Below are 23,387 nucleotides of genomic sequence, written 5' to 3' on the forward strand. Positions count from 1 at the left end.
TGGAAGGGATCCCCAAGCCTCATCACAATTTCCGGCCAAGCACAGGGCAGCACCAAAGCCCCACCATGGCCCTGACAGCCTTGTCCAAACGCTTACTGAGCTCTGCATTTGAAACAAAAAGTTACACCCACCCACTGTCTAGATTTCCTCTTCTAGACATTCCCTGGCTGTAGACAGCTGAGAGACAAATATATTTAACAGAGTGACACAATTTAAACCGATTAAAAAAAATCAGTGGCATTTTTTGTATTATTAAAAGAAATTTAATATAATTTTTAAATTAAAAAATTCAATCTCTCTATTAAAGACACTGAGTCAGGTGCTAATACTGTCAAACACGCTTTTGGCATGAGTTTTACATAAAGTTTAAGATTTTATGCATTGCTTCAACATGTTAAGAAACCATCTTCATACTTACAGTAGCAATAAAGTCAATTCCATACAATATCAAATATCCTTTTTTTAAAAAAAGTTTTAAATATATTAGACTCTGATTGCCAAAATGCCATTTTATACACAAAGCTGCTAATACAATATACAGTTCTTACATTATTTTTTTTCTTCACATAAAATACATTTCATCAAGTTTTTTATTTGTACATCATTTACTACTGATCAATGGAATTAGGAGTTATTGCAGAAGGCTTGCCATCCTCTCTCAGTGTCCTGTACACGCAGCAGTCCCGCCTGTACCAGGGTTATCCGCACTCCTGCAACCTCACACTGCAATCTAAAGGCTGAAGACATGGTGGTGGCAATACTAAGGCTGCATCTGCTCTGGTTAAAAACCCGTATCTCCCCTCCAGCTGCGGGTGGAGATCATTGCATTGGTGTGGCTTTGGGAACAGGTATCTCCAGCAGAGCCTCCTCTGCTACAGCTTCCATGGTTGAAATACAGCAAAATATTCCAGGTCAGAATTGTGCTGTGGTGGATGTTGCCCGGAGAGCCCAGTGGTACTTGAATTGTGAGAGGGAACTGAAAAGTCCATTACCAGTTTGGCCAACATGGAAACAGAATAGAGGTGGAGAACAACCAGGGAGAATTGTTCTGTTGCACAGCCATGGGCAAAACAAAACAAAAAATATAGATGTGTTCTGGTGTAAGAGGTGAGACTTTGATGCTGCAAGTGTGTTCTGGATTCTGCCTGTAGAGAACTGACACACCAAAGCAGTCAATGCAATTTGTTAAAATACAATGAAATCCCTGTGCATTTCCTTTCTGTGTATTTAGGAAGACAGAAGGGGCGATTGTGAGATAAATCAAAAGAGCAAATAATAATTTAAAATGTCAAAATCTGGCATGCTCTGATCCCTGGCAAAAGTCTCCAAGATAAAGATCAGCAAGAACTGTATAGTCACCACAAACCTTCCAGAGACGAGTTACCTTTAGCAAGTATAAGGCACAGAAATAACCCAGGTGTAGGGAGAAACCTTCCAGCAGACAGACAACAGTTCACCCATGGCTCACTGGAGACCAGTGCTACTGCCTTCTCAGGATATTCCCTTTCCCATGGTAACTGATTGAGTTTCAGCAGGGATGATGTGGGTAATCAGAGCTCCAAGACTGAAGAAAAAAGAACACTAGACAGAAGTTGTAATGCCATTTGGGAGCTTTTAAGGGATTTCAACCCCATGAAGTAAGACCCTGCTCAATAAATTCGAGAATTCACTGCCTCCACTGAGTATTGCACTGAGTCATTATTGCTATTGCCCTGCCATGCTCTTCTCCTTCCCTACCAGGAGTTCCTCATCCAGGTGGTTCTTCAACCACACCTCCAAGATGGCACAGGATCACATCAGCTAGAGTCAGTTCTTCCCAAAATTGGGAGGGTTTTAAGATTCAGGAGCACCAAAGAAGTGAAATTAGGTGGGCTGAAATCACATCATGTGCTATGTGAAACACAGATCCAGGTCTGATTTCAAACAGATCCTGGCAATGGGACTTAAGCCCTTTCTGATATTTCAGTGCTGGGGCTTCCTTGGCTGAGCTCACTAAAGTATAGACATTGTTCTCAAAGACACCTTTTTCTCCATCCAACAAATTTCTTTCAACATGGAATGTAAAGCTGCTCTCATCAACCACTTAGTTTGCTAGAAACAGTACAAATTCAGCACACAGGAAAATGTTGTGAGGAGAAGGAAGGATTATTCTTGTGCAGCTGTGCCTGCAACAGACCTGTCAGTAAATTCACAATCTGAGATCTTTGCACAGTCTCCATGAACAACTACAACCTCACTTGGCTCACTGGTAACTGTACTGGGACTCTAATCTGGCCTTGAATCTGTAATTAGATATTTATTGATCTTGAAACCACTCAGTATATCATAAAAACCTCAAATGCTCCTCTAATAAACTAAGATATGGCAGTCACGACATTATTTCTAGGTTCTACAGCTTTTTAACCATATTAAGATCCAATGAAACAGCCAAGTGCCCTCTGTTCCACACCTCAGAGCTTTTCTCTGGGGTGGCCTTTAAAACATACAGGTATCAAAACCCCTCTATTGTAACACTGCTAAATTTTACAGTGAATATTCCTAGAGGTAGGCTGCCAAAATGCCTATGTAAGAGAATCTATGTGGTTTTCATTCCCCAAAAATCCTGGGTTTCCCCACAAAATAGTTCACCAGAAGCAGGTTAATTAACCACTTTACAGAATCCTTCATCCCAGACCTACAACCAACAGCTCTGCCAGTGCTCCACAGGCAGTGACCATTATATCCCAAATGTCACCACACAATGAATCCATTAATCCATTCCAGGCCATTCTTCAACAGCCTTCCAGCTCACACCCTGGTGCAACTTCAGCCCAAAGCCTGTGGCAGGTAAATACTTGGTAGGGCTGTGAAACATATCCTGAAAGATTTATCCATTACTGCCTCTTACCATTAATAATTCTCCTGTCTGATTAAGGATGGATTACATTTCATCAGACACCACTAGACTTCACAGCTAGGATGATGAGTTCCCAGAGTTTTGCTAATGTGAAATACCCATGGAAGCTAAAAAGCTGTTTGTCTAAAATGGGCTGGTTTCCTGCAGTTTTAATGTATTAACAGCTCTCAGTGAAAGCAAGCCTCTAACTGCTTTACACTACTGCATCCAGTGATCTCATTTTCATTTCCTTGGAATCAGGCAGGGTTCAATTCACTTGCTAGCACACAGTTGTTCTGAGAAGGAAAAGGGCCCTACTCCTCCTTTTGCTGGGAGGGAAGGCAACATCTGGGCCCAAATTTTGCACCATGTACAACCTGGTAGATAGCGGCACCAAAATTTGTTACAGTGAGTTCAGAAATCTCATTAGGATGGATGTGGAGAGACAAACCTCACCACCATGGGAGAAGAGAGGCACCTGAAAGATCATCTCCCCTGTTCTGCAATAGCCAGGCCACACTTGGTGTTATCCCAGAATAATTTACTCAAGGTAATCAGAAAATACACTGTTAACCACACACAGATGCAGTAAAGTCTCTCCAGTTACCAAATCATCCTCTTACTACTAGAGAATGACTTTAAAAATCCCTTGAGGTCAAGCACAAGAAATATCTTCTAGTCCTATAATTACCATATGTTTCAACATTGAAGGGAGCCCTCTGAATGCTTCAAACTCTGCCTTTAGCAGAACTGGGATTTTAAGTGAACCAGATGAACTGCTACCACTTTCTTGTTTGTACCTCAAACTAGTGAGGAAAGAGAATTCTATCTTCATATAATTCAAACCATTAACTGGTCAGCCTGCTATCTCACAGGTCCAAAAGTGTCTCCTGCACAGAGTGGCAGCAGTGGTGACACACAGCCACCACCTCTGCAGCCTCGAGGAGCCCAGAGCCCTGTATGGGAAAGCATCCAGCCCCAGCAATGGGTGGATTTCATGGGGGGCAGAGGGGAGCACTTAACAGTCACTGGCAGCCTCAGTGAACTTTTGATAGCCTAGAAAAAGTTAAGGCTGTGAGGATCCCCACAGAGTGAGAATACACGTGAAGGGGAATACTGATGTCTAACAGGTTCCAGATAAAAGGAAGATGGGTGGAAGCTGCATTTGCTGTTGCTTGGCTGAAGCACAACTACGTGAGCTGGATTTAATCCACTGATGGCTTACAGAGACCCAAACAGGGTTATGTCTTCAGAGTTTGGAATTTAAGCTGCCCAAGAAGACACATATTCATGCAGGCAAACAGTTACATGTGTGACAGAGGAGTTAAAGATATACAGTTACTCCTTAGATACAACTGAAGTGTGGCCAGTTCCTCAGAGCTGTCCCACACTCTCCTCTCACCTCCCCCAGGGACACAAAGGCTGAACTTGCTGCAAAGCCAGTGCCAAACCCCCAGGTTACCCTGTGCCAGTGTTTGCCAGGTGGGCTGTCAGAGCTCACCTGAACTACACCAAGACACAGAGCTGGCACTGCAGCTGCTCCACAGCAGACAGCCTTTGTTAAGTACTGATGGTGTCAGGCAACTCCCACAGACACAGAGGCATTTAAAGCTTCCTCTGCCAGCTGCTGCCCACTGCTGACAGCTTCAGCACAGGAGCTGGAAAACAGAAGAAAACATCTCCTGTCTTGCTGCAGTGTTCAGCTACCGCAGCAATGGTTAAAGTTATTCCTCAGCCAAAGACTGCAGGTTAATGCAAATGTCATCACATCTACAAGATTAGAAATGCTTTCATGGTGTTCCTAGGTTAGTATTGGCAAGCCTTTCCTTCCCATCCCTCCTGAGCCCTGTGGTTCTGGAAATCCAGAAGAAATCAGAACTCAAAGCATATTGCCCCTAGTTTCTGTGTTGAGCGTACAGAGTAAACAAACAGAATCAATAGGAAAGTGAGATCAACAAAAGTCTTTTCAGTTTTAACAAATTAAGAGTCTAAATAGTACAAATAAGTTTTTTAAATTACTTATCCCAATATAGACCTTTGTCAGTATTTTATTGCAGTAAAATTCTATTGCCAGGGCCCCTTTATTGCAACATCAGTTTTAAAGCCTATGGAGTGAAGCCTGTTCCAGGAAAAGTTCTGCTTCAAACCTGATGGCAGTCTGCAGTGACGAGCTGACAGGAGCAGAACAGGACCCAGCCAGTGCACAGTTTGTGATGGTGACCTGTCACTGCAAGGAGGTAACACCTTGCAAACTTCCTAAGTGCAGCAGCTGTGCTTGCTTGTTGCTCTGGCCCAGGAAGTGCTGGATCCAGCTGTGTGGAAAACAGCTCTGTCCACTCTTACAAACCTCACGTGGGAGCTGGCCTCCCCTCCAGGATATGTGCATCACCCAAGAGTGAAAACACAGGTCTGAACTGTCACCTTCAGCTGCTCGGTGACTTACAGCAAGAGGCTCAGACACAAAGATTTGAATTCAGATCCTTTCTTTGCTCCAAGGCATCTCATGACTTCCCAAGGATGGGGAGGCAGCACACCACACCTTCTTCCCCAGGGAGCAAGACTAAGCAGACTCTTTTGACATCGTATTGATGTGCATCCCTTCCTCTCCTAAGTGCCTTGCTCCACTTGCATCACTCCTCCAGCTGCAATGGAAGTAATTGGCAGGGTAAAGTACAACTTGAGATGAACGAGGCTGCCACAGTCAGGATGTCCATAACCAAATTCTCCCTCTGGAATGCAAACAGCCTGGCCACTGCCATAGATCCAACCAGCCCACCCACGTCTCCTTTCCTCTGGGGTGAGACACAGGCCAGACTAGGAAATCCTGCAGCACCCATGCACTTTCTCTTCCATCTCCTCCATGGGAGCTTTGAATTTCAAGAGGGGCGGATCACCACTGGATACTGTGTAATACACTGAGGTCCCATTGGAGCTGTAGGGAGAAGTCCTGGATTCGATTAGGTGCGACTTGGCCTCGCCCACGTTGTCAGGCACTCCTGTCATGCCGGTGCTGAAGTGTGTGCTGAGGAAGGGGTGCTGGAGGAGTTTGGCTGCAGCCCGCTGCCGCTTCAGTTCCGACAGCGTTTGGTGGTTGTGCTCCTTGTAGGTGCCCCAGAACTGCGGGGCCTCGGGCAGCCCGGGGCTGCTGTAGGGCAGCACGTGCCCGGGGTTGCTGTCGGGCTCGGTGTGCAGGCTCCAAATGTCCCCGTTGGAAAAGCTGTACTGGTAAGGGCTGGCAGAAGCCATCAGTCCGTTCTGCAGGGGGATCTCTGTGTCACACTGCGTGCTTTTGTTCGCCAGCTCTGGCAGGAGGGAGGAGTTCTCCAGCACTGAATTCTGTAACAAGAAGACATGAAAGGGCATTTTCCTCCATTCCTCACAGCGGGGTTCATATCCCTGTGACAACCTCCTCAGTCTGCTTGCACTGAGCCTTGCTGCAGCACAAACATTGAATTTTCCCACTAATGTTGTGAGCCCCAACCAGGAATTGTTTCCCAAACAGGACATGGAACCTTAACTCAGAAGGATTCACACACACAAAAATATATAATATGCTTATCTATAGAATATGACAATAATTTAATTAAAAACAAGTAACTGCAAAGCAAGCTTACAATTCTTTTGTGCTTACCAGTTTGTGAGCTTTAGAATGAAAGCCATACATTATTTTTTTTGAGCATCCTGCTTCATTTTTATCTCAAAACTATGTATGCAGCTGTAAATCCAAAACAGGCTTTCCATTTGAGTGGGACATCCCAGTTTCTTTTGCTTACACCTGGTGGATGAGGTCTACAAATTTTTCAGCCACCTTCCACCCACTGCTACTGAACCCGCACCACCAGCCCTCCTCAGTGACTGCCGTGAAAGAGAAGAGATTCCTTACAGGATCTGTATTCTCCTGGTCAGACCGAGTCTCCCCAATTTCTCCAACAAGACCTGAGTTTCTTCCTTCTTCTGCTGCCCCCAGTTGCTGCCACACCATGGCCTCCTTCTCACACTCCTTCCTGTAGAGGTTTGTCCTGTCTGAAAGGCTGGCCCTCCTCACCACCTTCCTGTGGGACAGGGACAAGGGGTATCAAAGCTGTGAGCAGGACAAGACATTTCCTCTCAGCCTGTAGCTCTTCTCACCTCCTCCTCCTCCTCACACTTCACAGCCTCTCCCTCTGGAATGGAAGGTGGATTCAGCTTCCTGGCACCCACGCAAAGCAAAGGCACTGGATGGATACTGAAGGTGGAAGGAATTTTAAGGAGCTCTAAACTGGCACTGCAAATCTGTGTTAGAGCTCATGCAGGACACCTTATGGACCTATTCTGCAAGCAGAGGAGTAAATGTAGAGGGAAATGGCCCATGAGCTGTTTAGGGAGCTTTGTGGTGTGCAGGACTGCTTTGGTGTCTAGTAAACATCTTATAAATCATCTACAAACTGTCTCAGCACTGCTTCTTGGCCATGTGACATACCACTGAAAAGCTCAAGTTAATCCACTTGAAGCACTGATTTTCCAGCACTAGTTTCAGTGGTTTAACAGGGTAAATTCTCACCATTTGGTCCTGTGCTCAGGGCAGTTCTTAAACCACACCAGCACAACCCAAGAATCAGAACCTCTTCCTAGTGAAAAAGTCACTCTTCAAAGGAGCTCTGCTTTTAGCAACCTAAGGGAGCCACTGCTTTTCACCAGAAAGGACAGATGGGCTGCTCACACCAATCTCAGGGTGCTGTGCAGCCACAGCTGGGTGGCCAGGCCAGTGCCCCAGTGACCTGCAGGGAACAGCACAACTCACCCCCGGCTGCCCGTGCTGGAGGTCCTGCGGCTCAGCGAGGATTTGTGCCTCATCTGAGACTTCATGATCACGTCGTGTTTGTGCTTCAGCTCCAGCAGCAGCACTTTGAACTCCTCCTCTTCGCACAGATCTGTGGCACACACAGAGCAAGCCCTTTGTCAGACAGGTCTCATTAACACCTTGTTACTAATTGTGCCTTCCTAGTTAGACACCCGCATCTTAGGGCTGTATACAAAGGCAGGGAGGTCCCCAAGCACAAGGGACAGCATAGGAAACACACAGCAGGAAGAACTGGTGCTTGGGAAACGCCTTCTTCCATTTTTTTTATGAGCAGGAAGAAGCATTTCCTGTAGTAAAGTAGGTGCTTCAAGACTTCAGTCCTAGTTAAAGAAATTTCAACTTTGATTCCAAAAAGATACCTAAAAAATTACATTAATGCTTCTGAAAGCACCACATGAGGGGACTCCAGCCATTTCTTAGGCATTTCTTTCTTTAAGCTGCATAAACTCACCTATTGGCATCTCATCCAGAGATGTCCTGGCACTCAAACTAGCCCCATGGGACACGAGCAATTCAGCCATCTGCATCTGAAGAATGGAAAGAAAGCCAAGTTGACAGATGAATTTTAGGCATTTTAGGCTTTCCTCCCTAAAGCTGAAAGGTTGGGATAAGGTGAGAGGCAATGGCACACAGGTTCAACTCGCCTCAAATAACTCTGGTGTGTGTGATGTTAAACACTGTTCCCACCATCCCCCTGCACAGGCATGCTCTGCCTGAAATTTCTCAGCAACCAGTTCTTTTTGGAGCCCAGGGGATGTCCTCTGATGCTGCCCAGAGAACCCAGCCCCAGCACAGATTTGTTCCATTTGCAGAGCACTCCACAGGTTGTCCAGGCAGAAAGAAATGCCACCCTCACACATGACACAGTGAAATCCTCACCTGTCCCCAGAAAGCAGCAGCATGCAGAGGTTCCCAGCCATCCCAGTCCTTAACATCCAGGCTTGCCCCCTGGTCCAGGAGCACTTCAGCTGCATGCAGATAACCATTGGCTGCAGCTATATGCAGCTAGGAGATAAGGAACAGAGCATGAGCCACCTGCAAGGACCACAAATGGTTTCATACACTGAATTTCAGAGGATTTTCTTGGCTAATGTTTGAGCCTAGAGCTGGACAGGCAGCACATTTCACACTGGGCAGATGGCACCAAGTCAAAAGCAAGTTGTTCCTGTTGCTAAAGCTCAGTATTGCCTGCATGTAATTCTCTTTGGAGAGGAAATCACTTAACACTTCTTAGAATAACTTAAATATGGATGAGAAAAATAATGTATTCACATTTTAAATCAAGGGCTTTTAAGTGCTTCCCAATCTGTAGGGAAAGCACCATCTAAACACGACCCTGCAATGCAGAACATCATCCACTGGAAGTTCTGCATTCCTCATGCCAGAAGAACATCTCTTCCCCACTAAAGTGCTGTGGATGTGATTTTTTTGAGTCAAATTTACAGCCTGCTTTAGTCAGGACTCTCTCTGTGCAATTGCACTTCCAATCACACTATCATTATTTTCACCATTTGAAAGTCAAAAACATTTTAAACCTTGGCTACTTTAACTCAAGGGAATACGATTTTTCAGATATTGGCTTCCAACTACAGCCATCATTTTGGAGACAACCAGTAATGGTCTCTTTTAGTCTCCCATCTTCATGTCTCTGAAGATTTTCATAATTGCAGTCTGCTGTTGCATCTCTGAGCAAAACTTTGACCCATGCAGTGCTCTGAAGGAATTAACTCTACTCAGATCTCCTCCTACTTCAATTGTGCTAAAGGGGAGAATCAAAGCCTCTCTTCAAAAAGATTTTCATGAGGATGCCACCACATGGAGTTAAAACTTCATCTGGAAATAAATTCTGATGCTTTCTGGCAACTCAATTAATTTCTGCATAAATTTTATGCCACTTTCTAAGGCCATGTGAATTAATAAGGAATCAGTTGGGGGTGATACAAAAGGGGGAGCCAAGGGATCTGCTGAAATATATGTATCTAATCCTTGTTAAAGGGAAAAATGTGTTAAAAAATAAGCTGCAATAAAAACTTCAATCATCCAAGCTTACCTTTGAGGGAGCCTGCCCTCCCCTTACACTTCTGGTGTATGCTAAAGGTGACATTTAGATTAAGAAATTGGAATGCACTGCCATGGCCTGGCCCTCAAACACATGAACCAAGTGGCTTTATATCAGTTATGTCTGGACCCAAGCATTAAATGACCATGGCTGTATGAAATTCCCAGCACATACGACCTCATTACTGAACTTTCCCTAAGCTGGACCTGCTGTAAGACACAATTTAGGAGACTCATTTGTGGGGCAAAAAGAACTAGGATTGTTCAGCCTTCTCAGTCCCTGTCCAGACAAATCAGATGCCAGCTGCTCTATGCTGGACACTTGTCCTGGGTGCCCACCTCTGCCCAGGGCCAGGTGCCACCCAGAGTGAAAAACACAGCAGCCACTGACTGTGTGAGCCAGATCCCACACAGGGCAGAAGGAGGCAGAAAATCCCCAGGGCTCCCAGCACTGCATCCTGCTCCTGTGAAAACCAGAGGGCTCTCACATCTCCTCCACTGGACCCCAACCAGTCCACGAGAAGCAAGAGGTTACTGGGAGGTCCTCCAGGCCCAGTTCCCTGCAGGTCAGCAGATGTGTCATGTTCTGTGGGATTTCTCCTCTCAGGGACTTGCACCTGTTCATTTTGTATAACTCCTGCTCCAGGGCAGGTTTCATAACCTCTGGGCTGAAGGAAAGCAAAACTGAAGCTGCTGCAGTTTCACTCACCAGTGTAGCACCTTGGGCATCAGTCCTGTTCAGGTCCTGTCCAGTTGCAAGTATGTCATGAATGTCACAGATCATGACCTGCTCTGGGGCAGCTCGCATCTCATTGATCCTTTCCTGGGTAATCCCTGTTAAAATTCCAGTTACAAAGAGGACAGTTGAAAGGTTGAGTAAAACTCTCCACTGGTTGAGTAAAATAAGACTTTGTGATCCTGGTTGATATGACCCCACATCCTTCACCCTCATGATCTTTAGGAATTAGAACAACCAGACAGAGTCAGGTCCCAAGAAATTATGCCAGGAGCAGCTCTCTGCTTTTCTCCAGAGGCAAATCAAGAGCTGAGAAACAGGGTAATTTTTAGTACCACATTGACCCATTTCTGTATTATACATAAACTCAATCTCCTTACCTTGATAGGCCATGCAAGTCTCAATGACATCCAGGGTTGGCTCATCTTCACAGAGGTCATATGGCATGTTGCCATCTGCATTGACTGCCAACAGGTCTGCTCCACTGCAAGGGGAAAACTGAGTTACACCAGGAGGGACCTCAGGCACCCCAGAGCACACAGTGCCAAACACTGGGATAAATCCTCAGGAAAAACTAACTGGGATTTGACAGTGGCCCAAATGCCACCAAGGCATGTATGAGATAAGAAAGGCTTGAAGCAAAGCTGTGGAGCTATGAATGGAGAAGATTAATTCCAGGAGTGGATGAAAGGCAGCACACTGTACCTCCTTCCTGAGTCAGTAATGCCCCGTGTTCCACATCCGCTCCATTTTTATAACCCTCATCCAACAATTTCCCAACCCAAGTGGGAACATCCTCCAAGGGATGCTTGACTGCATCCTCTCCTCTCCTTCATTATACAGTCAAAGAAGAGCCAAGTTTTCAATGCTCATCTCCCAGATGGCAGCACCACAGGGAGAAGTCTCCCTCCCTGAGGAAGAAGAGGGCTCCAGACACAGGCACAACTATCTGCTCCAGGCAGGATTCACCACAGGTGCTCAGGAAACAGTTCAAAACACACCTGGTTTCCTCCTCCTGGCTGGCAAGTCTAGAAAGACTTGAGCTTTAGGGACTTGGTCAAGCACCCCACAGTGTCACCACTGGGGATCAAACATTGCAGGAAGTTTACTGATCACTAATTAAGACCCAGTGAGACAGGTCACAGAGTTCACCCAGGTGTCTGAGTTACACAAACACACTGCTGCCCTCCTGCACTGGTGTCTGCTTGGCTGGGGCTGGAAGATCTGAAGTGTGTTTAGGAGCCTGAGGGTGAATCCTGCTGCCTGCTGCCTGTTTCTACCCCCTCAGAGACCACAGTTCCACAGGCACACACAGACACACCAGAAAACAGGCAAAAAGGGGCAAATTTTGGCCCAGTCTCCAGAAACTTCACAAAACTGATCCTAGTCATCTAGGGTTTTATTATCTCCTCAGCCTTTCTGCTCTTCCTCCTTCACCCCCTTCTCCCCCAAGCAAGAAGGACCCCCAGGAGCTGCCTGAAAACAGGGAATAACCACTGCTGCAGTCTCCCAAGGTACTAAGCAGTCTCAGTTTCCATCTGTGGGTAGAATCAGACCCACAAAAAGGGTTCTAGATTCAAAGATTCTAGATTCAAGGATTCTAGACACAAAGAGCCACCTACTGCTGGATGAGGATCTTCACCAGGTTGATGTGACCACACGTGGCTGCTGCATGCAGTGGAGTCCACAGCTCGTTGTCCTTGGCATTGACATTGGCCCCGTGGCTGAGGAGCAGCTTGACTATGTCCTCATAGTTGTCTATGCAGCACTAGGGAGGAAGAAATGCAGACAAATTGGGGTTTTTTTAAACTCTGGGAAAATGAGGGTTCATACCTGCTCAGCTGTAAAATAATAAAGGGCACCTGGACATGGAGAGCTGCTTTATCCTGCACTGCTTGGCAAGGAGTGTCTCCAGCAGAGTTTAACACCAAATTGAGCCCCAGCAGTCAAAAAGGCAGAACACCTACACTGGACAGACCAAAGGGTCACCGGGGTTTTCCAAGGCCTTCTGGTGTGGGGGCAGAACCAGCAGGGAATAACAACAAACATGCTCACAGCTTCTGTTCCACTGGGTCTTCCATATTCAAGAGCAAACACAGCAGAAATTCAATGTAACCAGTATAACCACATACCAAGGGATGAGCTGACAGGCTGACATTCCCTTTTCTTAGGGAAAATCCCACACACTGGCACGTGATGAGCAAAAGCCTTCTCAGGAGCTCAGGCTACCTACCACAGTTATCTGGAGAGGCACAAATTGGAATCCCAGAATTATGAGGTACTTTGCAGGGCACTTTTCACTTCCAAAAAAACCCCAAACAACCAGCTTCCTTCCTGCATTTAGAGCACAGCCCAGCAGGCCAGAGGGGCCTCGACCTCTTTCCTTTGCTGAAGGTGGAATTTGCTCTTTGATCCACCTTTTGTTCACCTCTAGACATGAATGTGCGTGTGATAAAGACATTAAAATAAGATTTATTCTTATGCAAGAAGCCTTTCTGTGGTGTGTGCATTGCTGCAGACCCACACAGCTCAGCACACAGTACAGGCTGTTAATGGGGCTGAATTCCAACACACAACAAGCATTTCAGCAGCTGAGTGACAGGGACCTTTCAGGTATTTCTGTTTTGTTCACTATTTGTACATGGAAGTGGGTTTAAAGCCACGCCTGTCACACAGCCAAGTTATCAGGGAAGTGGAAGGAAGTCACATTCACTGGAAGGAATGCTAATGTGCCCACTGAGGGGCTTCTCTGTGCTCAGGGATTCAGTTCATTCCACTGGATACAAAGCTCCCATCAGAACCCCCAAATGCACCTTTACAACCTCTCAGGGGGCAAGGTGGGATTCTCCAGGCTTCAGACCCTGGCTGGGAAAGCAAGGAGGCGGTCAGTGTTCCTCTGAGTGCAGGATAACATCTCTTTGGAGAGGTGAAGGTGGGGGGGAACTTTTGTTCTTCCAGGAGCTAGTTTGCATTTTTAAACAAACATTCACCCAGCTTTGAAGAGAGCAGGCGACTGGCAAAAGAATCCAAAATCCCAAGTCAATGGGAGCATTCAGAGCAGGGAGTTATGGCCAGAAAAGCCTGAGTGCTCGTGTGACAACCACGCCACTGTTGTTGGAGGCAGTGGAGGCGGCAGCTGCCAGGCACGGCCAGTCCCACGTGCCTGAGGAAGAATAGAAAATCCCTTGTGGAAACTGCACAGAGGCTCCAGGGAAGGCCACAGACTTACACACCACCAGAGCAAGTCTGTATTCCACTGGTGATCAGCTACTGCCATGCCATACAGACTTTGGAAGGCCCTGAGCCTACAAGGAGCAGCAGCAGATTCTTCAAGCATCTTGTGCATCATCAAAATCATGGATTGCCAACGTCTCTTTATTTGAGTTAATCAGCTGTAAGAGTTTAGAGTCCAGTTCTGCAAAAATTAAAGGGTGGGGAGAATGCTGTTCACATGTGAAGTCCAGCCCTGACTCCTGAGCTCTCATTATCACTGAATAAAATCTGGGATACAGCAAGAAAGGGATTTGATCTCAGTTTGCTCCCCAAGAAACCAGATCACTGACACAACATGGTGAAGTTTCACTGCTTTAACTGAGAACAAAAAAAAGAAATCCAAGAGGTGTCCCTGTTTAAGCTGGACAGGTTGGCTCAGTGGGCAGCAGGAGGACACAGGGGTGTGAGCTCCTGCCATGCCTCACCTGATGCAGAGCAGTCAATCCATCCTCGTTGCACAGGTCGGGGCTGATGTTGCTCTTCAGCAAGTAACACACTGCAAGGCAAGGACAGAGGAGAGTCAGAGCAGCCACCTTGCCACATCCCAGCTCTCAGCCAGCCCTGGACAGTTCAGGGCAAGGCAATTCACACCTTCAGTGTGGGCAGAGCTGCGGGAGCCACAAGCCCAGCACTGCCTTGTCACCGCTGTGAGAGCAGAGCCTTCCTGGGTTTATCCAGCAGAGAGCACCAGCACACAATTTTCCCCCAACTTGCTTCCAAAGGAGATTCTTAATACAGTTAAATTTTTCATTCAGTTGTGCTGGAACAGTCTCCATTTTTGCTCTGTGCTTCACAATGCCTGAGTGAAGCACTCTGTGGCCCAGGAGAGCCCAAAGGGGATTTTGGGGCCCATGAGAGAGATCCCTCCCACCATGAGAGAGATGAGTCCCTGCCTCGTGAAGTAATCTACCCATGATGAGAAACCAAATCCATTCAGGGCCCTGCCACATCTAAATACACCAGGGTTGCTTTGGACACTTCACTTGAGCTGCTGGGTGTTTGGAGAAAGCTTCCCAGAGGCTTTAGTTTTTAATCACTGCTTTGGGGGAAAAGGGTAACATTTATTCCATTAAAATGCAAATTCCTGAAACACAGGAAAAGTCATTAGCCCTTAGGTGAAAAACCTGCACAGGGCAAGAGCAACAAGGTTGGCAGAGGGCATAAATTAATAGCAACACCAGAAACTCCTCAAATTCAACACTGCTGACAGATCTTGATGATCCATACCCATTTTCTGTTGTTTTCTTGCTCATTCCCTGTTTTTTCTCCAGCAATTTCACTACCTAACGCTTTTCCTACCTCAAATGTCACTGACAGCACAAGCACAAGCCAGAGGTTCATAATCATCTCCCCAGGGCCAGAGCAGCAACAGATATTCACGTCACATCTTATTTGATGGCAGGCACGCAAGCACTGAGTGAAACCAGAGCTGCACAATAAGGAACACTGACAGAGCTAAAAGGGCAATAACCATCCTCAGAGCTGGCAATCAAAAACACTGCAAGGCTGCTCACTCCAAAGCATCCTGCAGCCTCTGATCCCTGTCCTGCTGTCAGAGGGAGCTCTTTCCCCAGCGCATCCACTGGGAAAACCATCTGCAGGGCTGTCCCTGGGGACACAGCACTTCTGGCACGCCAAACAGAACATGGAAAACACACCCACCATGACATCAGTGAAGATTTATGAGGCTTTGTTTAAAAGATCTGGAAAACATACTTGCAAGAAAGGCAAATCGAAAGCAAAGTGAAATTTTGATTGGAAACCTCTGCTCTGACGTTATCACAAAGGAAGGCAAAACCAGGCAGAAGTAAAATAAAACACATCACTGAGTTGTTTCATCCAGCCCAAAATGAATGCTTGGGTTTACTTTTGCTGGAAAGAATTTCAAGGCATTGACACCTGCTCGACAAAACTGCTACAAAAAAGCAGAATAACAGCAAAGACAAAGACTCATCCAGCACCACAGTGACTCCAAAGCCTCTGGGTTTTTTCCAGCTCAAAGGCCAGTGCAGGAAGCCCACGCCTACACTGGACTCACAGCCCCAACACTTGCATGCTTAACAGTAATAAGAGCACTGAACCTCAGCCAGTATATCCAATTTAATGACTCTCCTTCTACTGTTTCTGGCCAGCCCTGAGCTCTTGCTCTCCTAATCCAGGCTGAGTGATAGACTGTCATTCACCAGTGGGTCCTGCTTGTCTCTTATTTACATTGGATGCTCTGCCATTAGGGTTTTAATTCAATCTCAAGTCAGTTAAGTGCCATTGTGTACTAATGACATGCAGCTCCATAATCATGTTTTGCCTGATTATGGAGATTTAGACAAGTAGATGCTGGCAAATTAACCTTGTAAGTGCTGTGTCTCCGTGGGAAGAAGCAGCAGCATAAATCCCAGCTTGTTACAGGGTTTTATGTCAAAGGCACTGTGATCACAGCTTGGCAGAGCTTGTAAGAGGCCCTGAAGGGTTAAAATTCAGAGAAGTTTTAATCTTACCCTAAAGAAGCTTTGAATTCTTCACTAACCCCTGCAGCAGCCCTCGTGTTCCCAGTGCACCTCCCCTTGGCTCCCTTCTGTCCTCAGGACAAGCTCACCTTATTTCCCAGTATCTCCCAACACACTGAGGACTGACAGCCACAAGACACCAGAAAAGGGCTCAGAAAAGTCAGAAAATGAAGCTGGGTGTGGATGTGGTACCACTGAGTTCAGGAAAACAAGACAAAAAGAAGAGATCAGACTCCTTTCTGTCCTGTCCTAAACTGGAGATTGCATTTCATGGCTCAGCAAGGGAGCACAGGATCAGGCAGAAACGAGCCCTCATTGCTGCCCACCAGCCCGAATTCACTGCAGATCCCCATTCCTGCCCAGTAGCCCAGGATCACACCAGAACACAACCCCATTCCTGCCCAGCAGACCAAGATCTCAGTAGAACACAGCCCCATTCCTGCTCACCAGCCCAGGATCACAGCAGAACACAGCCCCATTCCTGCCCAGCAGACCAAGATCTCAGTAGAACACAGCCCCATTCCTGCCCACCAGCCCAGGATCACAGCAGATCCCCATTCCTGCCCAGGAGCCCAGGATCACAGCAGAACACAGCCCCATTCCTGCCCACCAGCCCAGGATCACAGCAGATCCCCATTCCTGCCCAGGAGCCCAGGATCACAGCAGAACACAGCCCCATTCCTGCCCACCAGCCCAGGATCACAGCAGAACACAGCCCCTTTCCTGCCCAGCAGCTGGGCATGGGGTGGCAACGAGCAACTCCATCACCCCCTCTCCCTGTGAGCTGCAGAAGCACATGGAGGGAGGACAAGGACACCTTCTCCATGCCCACTCCCCAGGAACAGCCCTTCCCAAACAGCCAAGACGGACAAGTCCTCCTTTCTGATAAACTTCAGGAGAAAATGTGCATTTGTGGGTTATCCAGTGCCCTAAGAATAGGAAAGGGGGGGCACATCTGTGATGGTTTGCAGCGCTGGAGCTGGACCCTCACCTGAGGCAGTGCCAGTGCCCTGCTGTGCTGCTTCACACACAGCGTAAGTTACAGGGACCTAAGCCTGCAAAATGCTTCCCTTTTCAAGCCCTGCCGGTGTCACACGCTTCTCTGCAGAGCCCAACACCTTTTCCCCACCTCCAGGCATGAGTGATGCTGCACAGGTAGGAAGCAAACACTTCAGCTCCCAAGGACACAGATTAATCACCCAGCACCAGCTGATTTCCTTCTGTCAGCTCAGGCCTCAGTCTCGGCTGCTGGGAGGACAATCCCCCCATATGGAACAGCACAGAAATGAGCCCTCTGCAAGCCCCTGAGCCCGACAGAAGGGGCTCTCTGGGGTCACACCAGCGTGCTCAGCAGCATCAGGCTCCACACTAACACCACGATTAAGTTCTTAGGGAGCTCAGTGCCAAAAGGGCTGAGCTGTGTCAGATCTGTGCAGGGCGCGTAGGCGGAGGCAGGTGGGGAGCAGGGGCTGAGTGTGTGGAGATCCTTCAGTTCATGTCGAGTGAGAGTTGTGGGAAGCAGCTCCAAAGGCATGGCAAATGGAGGAATGAAAAACCATCACAATAAGAGCTGGGTGAACAAATTGTTGTGAATAATTCATTGCAAATTATACTAACCGAGCGATCACTCAAATGTATTTTCCATTATTCTCCTTGCTCTGCCTATAATTGAACCTCTCACACACCAAGATGGTGTACATTAATCTTCAATTTCTATTTTATCATTCACATCTGTGCTGTATTAAAAGGAAAAAGCTCCCACAACAGCTGTGAAAATACAGCCTCGGTTTTAAGCCGCCCTCCATCAGATGTCCTGGGGCAGCTTTGGAAAGATTCTCCTCCCCAAACATAGCAAACCACTTTCTCAGGAGCCCTTGTCCTCCCAGCCTCACTTATTCTCCCCAAAAAACTAAAAAGCAGGGGAAAGGCAAAAACAACACTGCAAAGGTCCTAAAGAAAATTCAACATGGGGCAATCAACTTTCCAGTCTGAAGAGATGTTACAGTGCTATCATTTTTTATTGGTGTGACTCCCCACTGCGTTTACACTAGAAACAGCTTTTCCAGAAAAGCTCCTAAACCAGATGAAGAAAACAAAAAAAAACCTTTGTGCAATTTCCCCTAAGTCAATAAGCTACACCATAAAATCCTGTATACTGTTACACTCCCATCTACAGCAAGCCCTTGCATACCTCAAGCATTAAAAACTCATAAGAGAAAAAGCCAACTGGAACTGATATGGATACCATGGAGGGATAAAAAAAACCCCAACAGACACCTTCCTGATAGGAGGTCCTGATTCCTCCCAAAAATACATCATGGCAAACTGCCCCAACTGGCAAGCAGGCTTACCTGTGTTCTCCAAGTTTACATACACACATAGGGCATTATTTTGTAAAAATCCAGGTGTGTGTCAATCTTTTTTACTCAACAATTTCTCTTTGAAATCATACGAACTCTCCAAGTTCACCTTTTGGTGAACCAGGCACTTTCAGGCCTCCTTTAAATGCTGGGGTGTCTATGACAGTACAATAATTTCTGTATATGTTCACACGTGATTTCACTGCATAAAATTAAGTGAAATTTGGGTTATTAAAACATTTTTACATTTCATTTGGGTTAATAAAACATTTTTACACACTGCTCCAAGTCCCTTTCACCCAAATGCAGCTTTATGCAGAGACCCAGTGTAGCAGAAGAAGCTCCTTCCAGCATTATTTGTAGTGACACACACACAAGGGTGTTGGCAAATGTCTGCAAAGACTGATCCCAGCCTGCCAGGCATGGGGCTGTGGATGGGCTCAGCTACTTCAAAGCTGCATGTTTACTGCTGTGGTTTTGCAGGGATATTTATTACACAGGAGAAACAATGCCAGGAAAACAGCACTGAAGCTGTGAGTGCTCCGCCAGCTTCCTAGCCCAGCATACAATGATATTCACATTTTACAGCATATCTAAACTCTGAGCAATAACAGGATGAACTCACTCAGCCTTATCCTCCACTCCCTGCAATGTACAACTGATAGCCCATGCTGGTCCATTGATAAACTCCACAGCTCCCTAAAGCTTTCTGAAAGACAGAAAAACCCCACAGAAAGTGAAATGCCGCACTCAGGCAGCATCAAACACATAGTACACCTAAAAATAAATATGGCCCAGTTTGCCTGCTGAGCCAGCCACCGAGACAGCCCCTCCTGATTGATCACTGAGCTTTCTTGGGAAGGTTCAAAGCCTGTTAAACACTTCCCACCCAGTTTATAGCCAGGCACACACACTGCTTCTAATATACCCACAAAATCTGGGAAGGCTGGAGAGAGGCCAGCAGAGCCCCATCTGCTTCATGCCACGTTCACAGGGCAGGGACACTGCACGCAGCCACACTCAGTCCAGGGGCTGCTTCTCTCAAGGAAAATCTATTTCTGACTTTGAGGCTTCCTCCTTAGGAGGGCACATCCCTCCTCAGCTCCGAGGAGAGTGTTTTTCACAGCAGGCTCCTCCTGCAGGGTTGGGGGCCTGGCTTTTACAAGTTTTATTCTGACAACAGCAAGTCAACAAATCATACATTCATTTAATGCATAGAGTTCAATTCTTTCTCCCCCTGTTTGTGCATATTTCAATCCATTTTTGCTCTTTGATCCTATCTATCACTGCAGCACCACAGCAACAAGAGCAAGGCTACAAAGGGACCACCTCCCACAGCTCGGATGGATGGGCCACAGCCTGACCCCCACACCCTTCTGCATCCCACATTCTTCTTCTTCTGTGCAGCACTTCAAGCTCTGATAATCCACTTAGTGCCAGTGATGATAAAGCATCTTTCTTTAATGGCTGCCATCCACCTGGATTACTGGGATAAGGAAATATGCAAGTTACCCATCTGCAGCCACAGTGCTCGAACGGCGTAACAGAAACAAAGCCAAATTTATTTCAACTGGGAAAAGAAAAATTAGAGGATGCTGCTGCCTGACACGCCTTTCTAAGGATGTAGTGTCATGTTCAAAAGTATCCTGATTCTCTTCTCACGTCAGACTAACAATGAAATTGGTCCACACTGAAATGTTAAATACATAAAGCAAAATGAAAGTCAAAGATTACTTCCCTGGTTTCCCATTTGTCATCTGGTATTGGAAGAATAAATAAATCATTTCAGGATGGTTTTTAAACAGATGATGGGATTTGAAAGGGATGAGTATTTTATATAACCTTTGGGCTCAGCTGCCTTCAGCAGGATTGCTGTGGGCAGGGAGCCAGGAAAGCAGATTCCCCAATATCACTGTGACAGAAACACCTGGGCTGCCACAGAGCCTCTTCTCTCTTTACGAGGCATTTCACAGCAGTTATTTGAACAGTCCTGATTTAAAGAGTACTAAAAAAAATATATGAACTCAGACTCTGGGAGGCATGGACCAAGCAACCCAAGGCCAAGTTTCCCAAGGATGACTCAGGAGCTTGGTACCAGCAGAGCAGTGCTGGCTTTTAGGGTGTGAGAGTTCACTATGGGAATGGTCCTGCTGTGGCCTGAGCTGGGAACAACAACAGAAGGGGATGATGGACAGCCTCATTCTCCATCGGCAGCTCCAGGGGCACCTGCATCCCCCATCTCCTGAGTTCACACATGAAATTTGGGGTTTGAGCAACACATCTCATTTTTCTTTGAGTTTCAGGCAGAGTGAGACAAAGGGCATCTACAGAGTCAGTAACTCAGCCAGGACCTCCTGTTCTCCTACTCCTCTGGCTACTTCCAGCTCTTTTCCTACAAAAAGCACTTCTTGGAAGTCACGACAGCACATGCAAATCCATTCAGACAACACAAAATCAACACAACATGTGCCTTTTATCTGAGCAGCACAGAGGATCTCACTTCTATACATGTTCAGAAACAACTTTTGATGTGTTGGACCAAGATCCATCTACTGAGACAGGGAGCACTCAGCACCTGTCTGCACTAAGCTTATTAGAAATTAAGTCTTTGAGGGTACCAAAAAGGAAATGCATCATAAAAATTAATTGGCTTTAATAGAAGTGACAGCCTGAGAAGTGTTTAGATAAAAGGGAGCAGGAGGGAAACTTCTAGAGCTGTCTGAGTCTGTGAAGAGCTACATTAACACAATAACCCAACAGGTGATCAGAGGAGCAGAATTGCAAAGGCCCCCTCCACACAGAGCCAGACTGTCAGGATTTGCAAGAGGATACTCTGATGTGCTCTATGTAGCAGGAAATAGTTCCCACTGCCATTTGAAAGTGCTCTTGGGTTCCAGAGCCAACAGCCTCTGCCCCAGCTCGTGTTTCAGGCATCCTATGGCCTCAGCTAAGCAGCTGTATGGTGACCTGAACCACACGAATGTTTTTAAGAGTTTCAATTATAAAACAGGAAACTTTCTTCTTAGAGTAACGGAAAAGAGGTCGTGGTGGAGGGTGGGGAAACACAGATCTCCTTTTCAAGCTGCCCTGAGTTCATAGTGAACCATTCCCTGCAGTGACAGCCTGCTGACCACGTCCCAGGAGCTCAGGGCAGGCTGGGCTCTCCTCCTCTGCCTCACTTCAAAGACTCTTGTTTTGTGTCCTGCTTCTCTAACCACACCCTGGTCTGCAGAGAGCCCTGCTGTGTTCTCTCCATCTGCTCTGGCTGCTCCACTCTGACCTCAATCAACACTGCTTATTGGGTTGGGTTTTTTTATCCCCACCTCCAAATTTGCCTTTTTTTGGTTTAGGATGGGCACACTGGGGATGGAGATCTTTCAGAGCTACAGATCCAGGTCAGGATCTGCTCCCATAGATGGTCTGTTCCCATGGATGGCTGCAGGGCTGACCCAGACTGCCCCAGGCTGTGGTGTGAGCCCTGCAAGGGCAGAGCACCAGTGCCACAGCTGCCAGCCCCCGGGGGTCCCACACCCTCAACCACCTGGGACACCACCAGGGACATGCCAACAGTTAAAAGTGATCTGCTAAAACCTCACCCTCTGCTCCTTGGCACAGGTTCTAACTGGAAATGCCATGCTGCTGTGCAGTGCCAAAAGGGAAATATCTAAAAGCAGAAAATCACCCCCACACCCCCTATTTCAATATCAGATAAAGACAGAATATGGTTTCATTTTAAAACACAAACATTACAGAAAAAAAACTGTCGTGCAAGTTTAGCAGCAACCTGAACTCTACCAGAGAAGCACTGGCAATCCTTAGCAACCCTTTTGCTTTTGCAACCTGCAATTATTCAGCAGGAAATTTTACACGTTTCAGAGATTTGAATTTCAGCAGCACCTTCCATCCAGAGATCTCCCCAAGTGCAGCTGCTATTACTGGAGTGAGCTCCAGGCTCTCTCCTGGGATTTTATAATCAGTTTTTGCCTCATTTCACAGCTGTGACATCTCAGCCCAAGTTATTCCAAGGCTCTGGAGGCTCAGGGACCTTTCTTTGCCAAGGTCACAGTGACAGTCCATGGCACAGCTGTGACACTGCCCTTGAGCCCAGGTCCCACCTCTGCCCTTTGAGCACAAGAAAACTCTACTCTTCTCCCATCCCAGCTGAAGCCTCAGTGCTAACAGCAATTTTTTATCCCTACTCTCACATGCCCAAGTCCCAGAAGTTTGCAATTTTTAAGGTCTGATCAAATCTCACTATTCCCTCAGACTTTCCATCCACTGCTCTTTCAACATTCATTTCAGCACCTGTCACACAGACAAAACACACAGCCCACAATTCATCCTTTGTATTAACAAAGCAGTGCATTCAAATTTGCTCTCCAGGTGAAACACCTCCAATCCCAAAGCAATCCCCAAAGTCCCATGTCCCTTGCGTACCAACAAACTCTTGTCAGAGAAGTCAGCTTTATCTTGTCAGAGGTGTTCAGCACTGCATGGAAACCAGCTCATCCATGTGAGAGTGGAATCAAAAGCCAGCACCTGAGCTTGGCAGAAATGAAGGTTTTTCACAGCTACAGTGGTGCTTGCAATAAATGAGACAGAGACTGCAAAAAGGCCTTCAAATTTGGTCAGGCACACAGTCACATAGCCTGGCTTGCTCTATAACCTGAGTGCTGTGCACACAGATCACCTTAACTTGATATTTATCTCATCTGTTCCATCACACAAAGTTGAAAACTCT

The 23,387-nt window shown here is 46.7% G+C and overlaps 1 protein-coding gene across 3 annotated transcripts in view; it reads right to left on the reverse strand.

Annotated features, from left to right (window-relative positions):
• Positions 1-302: 302 nt before the first annotated feature.
• PPP1R16B (protein phosphatase 1 regulatory subunit 16B) overlaps positions 303-23,387 on the reverse strand; it is a 59,380-nt gene continuing 36,295 nt past the window's right edge. For all 3 annotated transcript variants that reach the window (XM_083873098.1, XM_083873097.1, XM_083873096.1), the window contains 9 exons: positions 14,208-14,278; positions 12,132-12,277; positions 10,890-10,993; positions 10,483-10,607; positions 8,595-8,720; positions 8,167-8,242; positions 7,656-7,785; positions 6,759-6,927; positions 303-6,211 (listed from right to left, as the gene is read on the reverse strand). In XM_083873098.1, the coding sequence (XP_083729224.1) occupies positions 5,690-6,211; positions 6,759-6,927; positions 7,656-7,785; positions 8,167-8,242; positions 8,595-8,720; positions 10,483-10,607; positions 10,890-10,993; positions 12,132-12,277; positions 14,208-14,278 (1,469 nt within the window). In that variant the 3' untranslated portion in view covers positions 303-5,689. The remainder of the gene's footprint in view (positions 6,212-6,758; positions 6,928-7,655; positions 7,786-8,166; positions 8,243-8,594; positions 8,721-10,482; positions 10,608-10,889; positions 10,994-12,131; positions 12,278-14,207; positions 14,279-23,387) is intronic.

Source organism: Zosterops lateralis, assembly GCF_965231275.1.
Source record: "Zosterops lateralis genome assembly, chromosome: 16".
In the NCBI taxonomy this organism is placed as follows: domain Eukaryota; kingdom Metazoa; phylum Chordata; class Aves; order Passeriformes; family Zosteropidae; genus Zosterops; species Zosterops lateralis.